The sequence below is a fragment of the Colias philodice genome, chromosome 25 (genome assembly GCF_061535455.1).
Source record: "Colias philodice isolate Cphi_HAF_F1 chromosome 25, ilColPhil1 Martin Lab GWU primary, whole genome shotgun sequence".
Classification (NCBI taxonomy): Eukaryota; Metazoa; Arthropoda; class Insecta; order Lepidoptera; family Pieridae; genus Colias; species Colias philodice.
Window position 1 is genome coordinate 956,367 of NC_143110.1, and position 13,156 is coordinate 969,522.

At 33.0% G+C, this 13,156-nt stretch overlaps 2 protein-coding genes and 1 long non-coding RNA gene across 3 annotated transcripts in view; 1 reads left to right on the forward strand and 2 right to left on the reverse strand.

Moving 5' to 3' along the window:
• Positions 1-13,156, forward strand: part of LOC149477156 (uncharacterized) — a 145,457-nt gene that overhangs the window by 780 nt on the left and 131,521 nt on the right. The window lies entirely within an intron of this gene.
• Positions 2,507-4,951, reverse strand: LOC149477157 (facilitated trehalose transporter Tret1-like). The gene is made up of 7 exons (XM_089711000.1): positions 4,894-4,951; positions 4,278-4,507; positions 3,712-4,035; positions 3,496-3,628; positions 3,176-3,399; positions 2,808-3,002; positions 2,507-2,734 (listed from the first exon to the last, which is right to left on the reverse strand). Exons 1-7 carry the CDS (start codon positions 4,949-4,951, stop codon positions 2,507-2,509), a joined length of 1,392 nt encoding a protein of 463 aa, XP_089567126.1.
• Positions 7,544-11,548, reverse strand: LOC149477158 (facilitated trehalose transporter Tret1-like). Its single transcript, XM_089710615.1, has 7 exons — positions 11,491-11,548; positions 9,755-9,984; positions 9,199-9,522; positions 8,983-9,115; positions 8,663-8,886; positions 8,362-8,556; positions 7,544-8,189 (listed from the first exon to the last, which is right to left on the reverse strand). Exons 1-7 carry the CDS (start codon positions 11,546-11,548, stop codon positions 7,962-7,964), a joined length of 1,392 nt encoding a protein of 463 aa, XP_089566741.1. The 3' UTR covers positions 7,544-7,961.

The following is a 13,156-nucleotide window of genomic DNA, read 5'->3' on the forward strand; positions in this document are numbered from 1 at the left end:
CTTATGCTTTTTCGATCAGGCCACGTGTCCTGACGCGAGTTTAAGATTTTATACCCAACGCCGCTAAAGAAGTTTTCACTTCAAAAAACATACATATAAATTCACATGCGATTGCGATTGTTTGAAGTTATATAAAATTACTGATGCAATCATTTCAATTATTGATACTACTATAACTATTTACTATAGGTATATACTACTGGTATTAGAATCTTTCATCATCACGAAGCAGATTTCAAGAAATATAAATAAATCTTGATGTTAATACTTTATAAATATGATAACATCCTCTCTGTTTTAACTAAATATTAACATAATGATTTTGAATGGAAGTTTATGATTAGGGTGCATTTACATCAAACGAGCGAATGCTCATTCTAACCCCACTATGTCAAATTCTTTTTGTGTAAACAGGCGTAGAACATTCTTTCGTTGTTCTTAGTGCGTTCAAAAATATTCTATGCAATGACTGAACAACACTGAATACGAGTTTTCGTTACGTTTCGTTTCGTAAAATTCATAATTCATAATTCTTTATTTACGTTAAACATGGTATTTTTAGATGTTACATTTTTATTTATAGTAGGTACAACATGTTTAGCCGTCATTAAAAAACAGCATGCAAATTTTATAATCTTATATATAAAATTCTCGTGTCACAATGTTAGTCTGCATACTCCTCCGAAACGGGTGGACCGATTCTCATGAAATTTTCTGTGCATATCGGGTAAGTCTGAGAATCGGCCAACATCTATTTTTCATATGTACCACGGGCGAAGCCGGGGCGGACCGCTAGTCTTATATATAAAATTCTCGTGTCACAATGTTAGTCTGCATACTCCTCCGAAACGGGTGGACCGATTCTCATGAAATTTTCTGTGCATATCGGGTAAGTCTGAGAATCGGCCAACATCTATTTTTCATATGTACCACGGGCGAAGCCGGGGCGGACCGCTAGTTGTATATAAAACAATGGGTCCAATTAAATTATCAAATGTTAATTACAAAATTATTACTTATATCATATAAATTAGCTTGTCAATTATAATTTTATTTCTCGTCATCAAAAAAGATCACGAAAGAATGCTCTTGCTCTAGCTCTATGTTCGTTTGATGTAAATGCACAGTTAGAGAAATATTTTATAAACTTAAGAAAATAGTTTCATGATCATTTATCAAATATTGATATTTTACGTAGAAAATGATTGTGGATAGCTTTTCTTTGAACTTTTTCCTTTTCGTTGACAGAATGATCCTAAATGTCCTAGGTAACTAATATTATTAATGCGAAAGTAACTCTTCTTCACGGTCCAACCACTTGGACTTGAAAGAAAGGACAAATGAGGTTTTATCCCGGAAATTCCACAGGAACGGAACGAAAAACACTGCATTAGCGATCCTGTATTCAAGGGTAAGAAGACATTCGGAATGAAATACGAGATGTATACAATAATCTTTTTTATTAAAAACTAGCTTCCGCCCGCGACTCCGTCCGCGCGGATGTCGGTCTTGGCGTGGTTGGTTTATTTCTCCATTTTGAGTAACTCTGACAATGACATCTTATAAATATCTATTGGACCCAAATACGGCTGGGCCTATAATAATACGCAACGTGTGTTCGCGGTTCTACAGAACAACGTCTATGGATAAAACTGAAAAATTAAGATTAATTTTTTTTCTACGTATTTTTCCAGGATAAAAAGTATCCTATTTTACGCCCAGGATAATAAGGTATAATTATACCAAGTTTCATCGAAATCGAACCGTTAGTTTTCACGTGATGTCTTCACATACAGACAGACAGACAGACAGACAGACAAAAATTTTTTTAATCACATATTTGGGTTTGGTATCGATCCAGTAACACCCCATGCTATTTATTTTTTTAATATTTTCAATGTACAGAATTGACCCTTCTACAGATTTATTATATGTATAGATTGGTAAACTTAAATACAATTAATAGCTAAAATTAACATCATTGGCATTCTTTCCTGAAGCTAAACTTTGATGAGTTGTCTAATGTCTTCGGTGGTCATCATCCCAAGTTCCCTAGTGGGGTAAGGGGCAGATGCATTATACATCTATTTCACGGGTCGATTTTCTTTAGGGACAAGTAGGTGATCAGCCTTCTGTGTCCTGCCAGACCGAGACATTTATTTTTCTTCGTCTAAACCGGGAATCGAACCCAGGACACCTCGGTTCTAAGCTCACGCGTCAACCACTGTACCGAGGAGGCGAATAATAGGTAAAGATCAATCATTAGGCACAAAAATCATTGTTATAAATGATAACAATGATTTTTATACGACGGAATAATTTCTATTAATAGTGTTAAGTAGTTAGTTTGTGTTGTTTGATAATTTGTGCTATTAAAGGTCTATACAGCCAAGACTTACATTTTATCTACATCAAACAAAAAGACAAAAAAATTCTTGAAATTACTTCCTTAATCCTTATGCACAAAACAAAAATTGTCCAACACATCAAATATGTTTCTTTTCCACTATTTCTTTTTCCCATTCGCTAGTTCATCTCTAATCATTTCATCAGTCTTTCCTCTCGTTTCGGGAATGAGACAGGTAATTAAAGCTCCCAATACATTCAGGAAACCGAAGAAAATGAACGTCGTGTGTATTCCAAAAGTATCTGTTATTGGTGCGTAAGTAAAAAGCTGTGTGGCTACAGTTAACCATGCATAGGTGCCTATGCAGCCCATCACTTTGGCCCGAGCCTGAAAACAGAAAACAATCCTGAAGCATAAGCTTATCAGTACAATCTCATGATGAAAGAAAACTTGAACTTACTTGAAAATTAAACATTTCCGTAGTTATAATATAAGGCAATGACCTCACTCCTCCAGCATACAACGCCACGGCTATCATCATACATGTGATTGGTAACCAGCCAGGGATTGTATAGCCGTAGGACTGTATGAGTAGCGCTATGCCCAATCCCGCGAGAGCGATCGCTGTTATGAGGTATGCTCCTATTAGGAGAGGCTGGAAGAGAAGTTTGTCATTATTATGGACAGCATTGTCATTTAAATTAAGAAGAAGGAACATGCATGTACGAAGCTTGAATTACAATGGGGAAATAACAGTCAAATTAGCACTGAACCTAATTTATGTAATAGATGTAACATATACAATGTGACCTACAATGTAAAATATACCTTTCGATTAAACCTCTCCGCGATGCTAGTAAATGCAAACGAAGCAATAATCATGACAATTGGAAAACTCAATGTTAGTAATTCCGGACTGATTCCGAAATTGTTTCCTGTTGACTCCAATATGGCAGATGCATACGTTACTATTGCAAAAGCACCATTCCACGCATGTATTGTAAAGACAGAGAGCATTAATATTAAACCGCGACGCCAAGCTTTATCTTTAACTGGAAAAGAAAATATTTATTACACAGTTTATTTTAGCATTGAATTACTGTGCCGTTTACTTTATTAAACTATTTTTTACATCAACTAGGACTTACATATAGCTTTCAAGTCAACTGTAGGAAGATTTCTAAACGTTTCCTGTTGAATTTGCATGTACTCTATTTCAGTTTTAACTTCTTTATCATCTGTTTTTAGACCTCTTAGAAAGGCAACTACCCTGTAGGCTTCCTGTAACATAACATTTGTTATTTCTTGGGAAATTGTAATTTGTAAATTATTATTTTGAAATATTAAACAACCTATTTACTCACATCTATTTTCCCACGCTTTACCAAAAAGGAAGGAGATTCAGGGGCCTTTAACATTAACACTCCCATTGCTAAAGGGAATGCTAAATATATCCACAAAACTGTGAAGTAATCAAAGTATGCGCCGATCAAGTACATTATCAGGAAACCTAGGTTCTGCAGCAGGACTGATACGGATCCTAGGACGCCTATAAGATTGTTCTGGCTCAGTTCGCGGATGTAGACTGGTGTGACAGCAAATGCACCAGAAGCCGACATTCCAGCGGCTGCTCTTGCTATGGAAAGAGCTATTAGATTTGGTAGCATTATCCTGAGTAGGATCGAGAGCTGGAAAAGATTTAGCAGGCATTATTTATTTGCACAATAATAAAATAATGAAATAATGTACGTATGAATAAAAAACTTAAAGGGGTGAAGTATAAGATTTTAAGGTTACATTGATGATAAACTACGCTTTTAAGGGAAATATTTTTGAAGTAATAATATGATATCTTGGCAAATTCTGCGACAAGCATGATACAATTCAAGAAAAGCATGCTTATGACGTGATACTTTTTTGTTATACTTACAATTGCTGGAATAGTAACGAAGAAGACAACCCATTTTCTACCAAATCTATCTGCTAATATAGCATAAATTGGCACAACCAGCGCAGCTGAGAAGCAGTTGAAACTGGCCAGTAAGGATATTTCCTGATTTGTTACTGGAGCACCTAGAGGAGAGTCAGCTGCTTGCAGCTTCTTCGTCGTGGGAGATATCCAGGCTGCTTCCAGGCCATAGATCATAAAGCCCATGCTGGCTAAAGATTGATATTGTATGTATTTTATGAGAAACGGTTGTGTGGTAAGATATAATATCACTACATAGTATAAAACAAAATAGGTAAAATCTAGGTCTTCTTCAAAACTCTTGTATTTATATTTTTATTTGATTTTTTTTATTATATTTAAATTATTACTTATTATTAACTAAATACATGCAATTGCAATGTATAATTAAATATAGTTAAAATCTTTCTCATTCCGTTTTATTTATCATACGTTATTTCAAATGTAAAATAACGTATACTTAATTATTCCCTTTATTGGATCTGATTTTAACTTATTATATTTTAAATTAAAATTACGTCGTTTCATAGATCCACGCATTCAATTGTAAATTGAAAATAAAAATTTAAATAAATACCTATTAAAGAAAAAATCCATTGCCAATATGTATGACCACTATTCGTTTTCACCGTCATTTTGAATTTTTTAACACACTAAATTATTTCACTATTTTATTTCAGCTAACAGTTGAATACTGAATGGATTGTTTAAATAACCATATTTCTTAAAGCTACCTTATCTGCAGATAGTTTCATTGTTTTAAGTGTTCAAATATATCTGTATCGAAATATATCTGTTTAAATCAGGTTCATTTGTTGTCTTTTTGATACGGCAATCTATTACACGATCAAATGTTATTTTTAAACTTAAATAATGATTTCACTGAGATAAAAAAAACTGGCAAAGTGCGATTTGAACTCGCGCTTCGAGGGTTCCGTTTAAGCATAAAAAGTATATTATAATATATAAGTTCATATTTTTATTGCTAAATTAAATCGAAAACATTAGAATTGCAATATGGAAAGCTGTAGAAGCATAAACTTAAGAAAAATATATATATTTTTTTCGTTTTAGTAATATTTCATTTTATCACGCTTTGTCGCTCGGGTAAAATGAAGTATGTCTACAGATCTTGTGTTATTCTGATGCATAACTTTTAAGTTTAATCCAAATCCGTCCAGCAGTTTTTCATTTAGATAAGAGAAACAACCATACATAAAATCATCCTCACAAATTTTCGCATTTATAATATGAGTAGGATGAGATGTGGATGGGATTTAACACAGAATAGAATTACTACAAAATATTGTAATTCGTACATCGGCAAAGAAGAGGCTGTGTTTATTTTAACAAAAAAGATTTTTTTGTTAAAATGTGCTATAATATAAGATTTTATTTCATTTTTAAAAACTATACAATGTTACCTCATTATATTACACCTCATGTATACCTCATTATATTACATATTATTGTTAATATAACTGGAGGTGTGGACATCCAGATTGAACGAAGTTCTACGAGAGAAAGAGAGACAGACAGAGAAACAACCGCATGCCTCACAACTTTAGTTTAAACCATAAAGTGTCGTTACAACTTTTCGTCTTAATTTTTTCCATCCCCGAAATGGGAAAACTTCTTATCTTATTCTTCTTACTTCTTCTTTATCGCGCTTTCCGAAAGGAAAGCGCAATAGAACTACGTTCCAAAAAAATATGGACATGGATAAACAATTTTTGAAGTGAAAACTTCTTTAGCGGCGTTGAGCACTTTTTCTGTAATGGGTATAAAATCTTAAACTCGCGTCAGGACACGTGACCTGATCGAAAAAGCGTAAGACGGATGGATATCTAACATGCTCAACGTAGTAATCAAGTTTTCACTTCTGCCGGCACTCCCGGAGTGCAACCCGTCTTTTTTTTTATAAAATGTAGCCCAGTGATTTTACGTTTTTTTACGAACATACAAAGACTGAAAAAAATACTCGTTTGAGTCCTAAAACAAAATTGAATAATAATAATTACTAAAAAAATATATTTCATGTACTCAGATATTTTGCCGCTTCTGGAGACCTATCTTATAGTTATATCTATCTACATATTTTTACTCATAAGCAATCTGATTGTTTGAAGGCATTTAAACTTAACCTCAAACATTTATTTATTTACCAGTAATTAAACTTCTTTTAGAAGCACTTTTGAATCGTCATTACATATTTTAACATTTACCACCGATTCGGAAAGCAGTACCTATGGAGAAGAACCTGCAAGAAACTCCATAGTTGTTCTTTTAAAATCATGTCAATATACAATTAAATATTAGGTACATAATAATATGTAACTACATAATATATCATAATATACCAAAGAACTGTCCTGTAGTTCTTACGGATCTAAACCCTCCATGGATTTTCATCTCCCATATATTACATATATTCTATACATAGAATGATGATCCATGATGACTGATGCAATCATTTCATTTATTGGTACTACTAATACTTATACTTACTAATACTTACTACGTAATAAATAACTACTATTTACTTTAATATGCTACTGGTATTAAAATCTTAAATTGTGGCGAAGCAAATTTCAACAAATATAAATAAATCTTGATATAAATATTCGCTAGCAAGTACTTTTTCCCATTTTTCAAGAAGCCTTTGAACTTTATCTAAATACGATAATATCCTATATTTTGAATGGAAGTTAATATTACAGGAATATTTTACAAACGTAAGTAAATAGTTTATGATCATTTATCAAATAATATTTTACGTAAAAAAGATTGTGGATAGCTTTTCTTTGAACTTTTTCCATTTCGTTGACAGAATGATCCTAAATGTCCTAGGTAACTAATATTATAATTAATGCAAAAGTAACTCTTCTTCACGGTCCAACCACTGAACCGATTTGGATGAAATTTGGTACATGGATAGCTTGAAAGACAGGACAAATGAGGCTTTATCTCGGAAATTCTACGGGAACGGAACGAAAAACATCAAAAGTATTCAAGGGAATGAAATACGAGATGTATGTACAATAATCTTTTTTATTAAAAATTGGTAAACTTAAATACAAATAATAGCTGAAATTAACATCATTGGCATTCTTTCCTGAAGCTGAACTTTGATGAGTTATCTTATGTCTTCGGTGGTCATCATCCCAAGTTCCCTAGTGGCCTAGTGGGGTAAGGGGCAGATGCATTATACATCTGTTTCACGGGTCGATTTTCTATAGGGACAAGTAGGTGATCAGCCTTCTGTGTCCTGCCAGACCAAGACATTTATTTTTCTTCGTCTCCACCGGGAATTGAACCCAGGGCACCTCGGTTCTATGCTCACGCGTCAACCACTGTACCGAGGAGGCGAATAATAGGTTAAGATCAATCATTAGGCACAAAAATCATTATTATCATTTACGACGGAATAATTTCTTATAATAGTGTTTGTGTTGTTTGATAATTTGTGGTAATACTATTAAAGGCATCAATCACTATACAGCCAAGACTTACATTTTATCTACATCAAACATAAAATCTTCTAAACAAGAATGTCATCAAACAAAAAGAAAAAAAAAATCTTGAAATGACTTCCTTATGCACAAAACAAAAACTGTCCAACACAACAAATATGTTTCTTTTCCACTATTTCTTTTTCCCATTCGCTAGTGCGTCTCTAATCATTTCATCAGTCTTTCCTCTCGTTTCGGGAATGAGACAGGTAATTAAAGCTCCCAATACATTCAGGAAACCGAAGAAAATGAACGTCGTGTGTATTCCAAAAGTATCTGTTATTGCTGCGTAGGTAAACAGCTGGATAGCTACAGATAACCAGGCATAGATGCATATGCAGCCCATCACTTTGGCCCGAGCCTGAAAACAGAAAACAATCCTGACAATAATCATGGTACATGAATTTGATTTCAAACAAAACTCATATCAAACTGAATTGTTACGAGACTCAATTTAAAAATTAATTTAGAAGATAAAAATATAATATAAGCATATCAGTAAAAGCTCTTAATGAAACAAAACTTTAACGTACTTGAAAATTAAACATTTCCGTAGTTATAATAAAAGGTAATGTCCTCACTCCTGCAGCATACAATGCCACGGCTATCATCATACAAGAGATTGGTAACCAACCAGGAATTGTATAGCCGTAGGACTGTATCAGCAGTGCTATGCCCAATCCCGCGAGAGCAATCGCTGATATGAGGTATGCTCCTATTAGGAGAGGCTGGAACAGAAGTTTGTCATTATTGCGCACAGCATGAGTATAATGGGGAAATAACAGACAAATTAGCACTGAACCTAATTTATATTAGCTAAAATGTAAAATATACCTTTCGATCAAACTTCTCCGCAATACTTGTAAATGCAAACGAAGCAATAATCATGACGATTGGAAAACTCAATGATTGCACTTCCGGACTGATTCCGAAATTATTTCCTGTTGATTCCAATATGGCAGATGCATACGATAATATTGCAAAAGCACCATTCCACGCATATATTGTAAAGACAGAGAGCATTAATATTAAACCGCGACGCCAAGCTTTATCTTTAACTGGAAAATAAAATATTTATTACATAGTTTATTCTAGAATTGAATCACTGCGCTGTTTACTTTATTCATCTATTTTTTTCATCATTTAGGACTTACATACAGCTTTCAAGTCAACTGTAGGAAGATTCCTAAACGTTTCCTGTTGATTTTGCATATATTCTATTTCAGATTTAACTTCTTTATCATCTGTTTTTAGACCTCTTAGAAAGGCAACTGCCCTGGAGGCTTCCTGTAAAATAACATTTTTTATTTCTTGGGAAATTGTAATTTGTAAATAATTATTTTGAAATATGAAACGAACTATTTACTCACATCTATTTTCCCACGCTTAACCAAAAAGGCAGGAGATTCAGGGGCCTTTAACATTAACACTCCCATAGCTAAAGGGAATGCTAAATATATCCACAAAACTGTGAAGTATTCAAAGTATGCGCCGATCAAGTACATTATCAGGAAACCTAGGTTCTGCAGCAGGACTGATACGGATCCTAGGACGCCTATAAGATTGTTCTGGCTCAGTTCGCGGATGTAGACTGGTGTGACAGCAAATGCACCAGACGCCGATATCCCAGCGGCTGCTCTTGCTATGGAAAGAGCTATTATATTTGGCAGCATTATCCTGAGTACGATTGATAGCTGGAAAAGATTTAGTAGGCATTATTTCTTTGCACAATATATATATTTAATCTTATAACAATTTACGTTTGAATAAAGCATAAAGGGGTGAAGAAAAATATTTTAAGGTTACGTTAACGATAAACTGCGCTAAGGAAAATTTAATGGAAGTAATAATATGATTTCATAGCCAATTCTGCGACAAGAATTTCAAGAAAAGCATTCTTAAGGCTTGATACTTTGTTTTACTCACAATTGCTGGAATAGTAATGGAGAAGACGACCCATTTTCTACCAAATCTATCTGCTAATATTGAAAAAATTGGCACAACCAGCGCTGATGATAAGCAGTTGATGCTGGCCAGTAAGGATATTTCCTGGTTTGTAACTGGGGCACCTAGAGGGGAATCAGCAGATTGCAGCTTCTTCGTCGTGGGAGATATCCAGGCTGCTTCCAGGCCATAGATCATAAAGCCCATGCTGGCTAAAGATTGAAATTTTATGTATTTTATGAGAAACGGTTGTGTGGTAAAATATAATATCACTACATAGTATAAAACAAAATAGGTAAAATCTAGGATCGTATTTAAGGAATTCATTAATTACTTCATTCTACATTTTTAATTTAGCGAGGCTTTTTATTATTTAATTCGTCATCTTCCCGTGGATGCTTAAATCTTTATAATATAAAGTAAAAAAACTAAAACAATAAACGGCGCTGAAAAAGTATAAAACAAGATTTCAGAATACTGAACTGAACAAAGTTGCTAATGTAATTGCAAGTAAATGGACACAGTAGATTCTACCAAGATGCCTTCGTTGTAAATAATGTCATACAATACTATTCTGAAGTATGCAATATTCCACTATGTAGAGATAAATTTTCATGTTTGGAAAACCTGTGGGAAAACCGCAGTGGTCACACGTTGTCAAAGTGCTACGGTAGATAGGTATATGTAACGTGTGACTACGCCTTTCCAAACATGAAAATTTATCTCCACATAGCATATATTATATTGCATACTTCAAAATAGTATTATATGACATTTTTGCTTTGCCGTAGTCGGGTAAAACTACGCAACGGATTTGGATGCAGTTTTTGAAGTGAAAACTTCTTTAGCGGCGTTGGGTATAAAATCTTAAACTCGCGTCAGGACACGTGGCCTGATCGAAAAAGCGTAAGACGGATGTTTTTTTTTTTAGCCCTTATATTCCATGCGTAAGACGGATACCATTCCAAAATATCAAACATGCTGAACGTTAATAATCAAGTTTTCTGCCGGCACTCCCGGAGTGCAACCCGTCTTTTTTTTTAATAAATAGAGTGATTCAAGAGGAAGGCTTTAGTATATAATTTATTGAGTTTTAGACAAAGCGGGCGAAGCCGCGGGCTAGTGTTTTTATATTTTTATTTGATTTTTTTATTATATTTAGATTATTACTTGTTAACTAAATACATGCAATTGAAATGTATACAAGTTAAATTATTAATTGAATATAGTTAAAATCTTTCTCATTCTGTTTTATTTATCATATTTTTTTAAATTTCAAATAACGCATACACATTCATTCCTGCCTAATATTCAAATCACAAATTAAAAAAAAATCTATTTATTATGATTACGAAGCCACAGAGAACTTATTACGTTCCTATTTTTAATAGCAATTATTATTTTATGACACACACATACACACAAACACACACACCCACACACAAACATACATGCAGGCAATCTTTTTTGTTGAAATTGTAAAATTATTTAAGTTGGAAAAGGCAATAACTGTACTAAAATTGTGAGGGGATTAACACAGGCTTTTATTTTCCAAAATATTTAATCTGTATTTTTTACAAACTTAATCCATAACGATTTTTTGTATTTTCTTTATTGGAGCTGATTTTAACTTATTATAGGTACTTTAAATTAAAATTATGTCGTTTCGCGGATCCACTCATTCAATTGTAAATTGAAAATAAAATTCAAATAAATACCTATTAAAGAAAAAATCCATTGCCAATGAGTATGACCACTATTTGTTTTCACCGTCATTTTGAACTTTTTAAGACACGAAGTTATTTCAGTCGACAGTTGAACACTGAATGGATTGTTTAAATAACCATATTTCTTAAAACTACCTTATCAGATAGTTTCACTGTTTTAAGTGTTCAAATATATCTGTACCGAAATATATCTGTTTATAAATAAGGTTAATTTGTTGTCTTTTTGATACGGCAATCTATAACACGATCAAATGTTATTTTTAAATTTAAATAATGGTTTCACTCAGATAAAAAGAAACTGGTAAAGTGTGATTTGAACTCGGGCATCGAGGGTTCCGTTTAAAAATAAAAGGTATTATAGTTCATATTTTTATTGCTAAATTAAATCGAATTGCAACCCGGACACCCGGATGAAACGAAGTTCTATGAGAGAAAAAGAGACAGACAGAGAAACAACCGCACGCCTCACAACTTTAGTTTAAAGTGACGTTACAACTTTTCGTCTTAATTTTTTCCGTCTAGTCCCCTTTCGCAACGCGTGATAAAGAACTACGTTCCAAAAAAATATGGACATGGATGAACAATTTTTTTTATAAAATGTAGCCTCAATGAATATTGATCTGCCCAGTTATTTTATGTTTTTTTACGAACATACAAAGACTGAAAAAATACTATCCGTTTGTGTCCTAAAACAAAATTGAATAATAATAATTACTAAAAAAATATATTTCATGTACTCAGATATTTTGCATATAATATATTTATGGAAGTGTAAGTAATACATCGTTTTAAACAATGTTCATGTTTTTGACCAATATACCTGGTATTATTTTTTATCGCAAGGAAAACGTGGCTGACTAGCCATATTTCGACGTGCCGCTTCAGGAGACCTATCTACATATTTTTATTTTTTACTCATAAGCAATGTGATTGTTTGTCGTGTGAAGGCATTTAAACTCAACATCAAACATTTATTTATTCAATTAGACTTCTTCTAGAAGCACTTTTGAATCGTCATTACATATTTTAAGGAAGGAAAGCAGTACCTATGGAGAAGAACCTGCAAGAAACTCCATAGTTGTTCTTTTAAAATCATGTCAATATACAATTTAATATTACATAATATGTAACTACATAATATATCATAATATACTGTGCTGTGGTTCTTACGGATCTAAACCCTCCATGGATTTTCATCTCCCATATATATTTCATACATAGAATGTTGATCCATGATGGCTGATGCAATCATTTCATTTATTGGTACCTACTACTACGTAATAAATAACAACTGTTTACTCATATATGCTACTAGTATTAAAATCTTAAATTGTGACGAAGTAGATTTCAACAAATATAAATAAATCTTGATATAAATATTCGCTAGCAAGTACTTTTTCCGATTTTTCAAGAAGCCTTTGAACTTTATCTAAATACGATAACATCCTCTCTGTTTTAACTAAATATTTTGAATGGAACATATTACAGGAATATTTTACAAACGTAAGTAAATAGTTCCATGATGATTTATTACATAATATGATTTTTTACGTAGAAAAGATTATGGATAGCTTTTCTAGGAATTTTATCCATTTACTTGAAAGAATGATCCTAAAGGTAACTAATATTAAAAATGCGAAAGTAACTCTTCTTCACG

Bases quoted from the DNA above. Each gene is read 5' to 3' on its own strand.
- LOC149477158 (XM_089710615.1), bottom strand. From the start codon at position 11,548: ATGACGGTGAAAACAAATAGTGGTCATACTCATTGGCAATGGATTTTT. The intron at 8,887-8,982 runs GTAAGTCCTAAA...TTTATTTTCCAG, and splicing joins AGTTGACTTGAAAGCTGTAT to TTAAAGATAAAGCTTGGCGT. The intron at 8,190-8,361 runs GTACGTTAAAGT...TTCTGTTTTCAG, and splicing joins CGGAAATGTTTAATTTTCAA to GCTCGGGCCAAAGTGATGGG.
- LOC149477157 (XM_089711000.1), bottom strand. From the start codon at position 4,951: ATGACGGTGAAAACGAATAGTGGTCATACATATTGGCAATGGATTTTT. The intron at 4,036-4,277 runs GTAAGTATAACA...AATCTTTTCCAG, and splicing joins TCGTTACTATTCCAGCAATT to CTCTCGATCCTACTCAGGAT. The intron at 3,400-3,495 runs GTAAGTCCTAGT...TTTCTTTTCCAG, and splicing joins AGTTGACTTGAAAGCTATAT to TTAAAGATAAAGCTTGGCGT.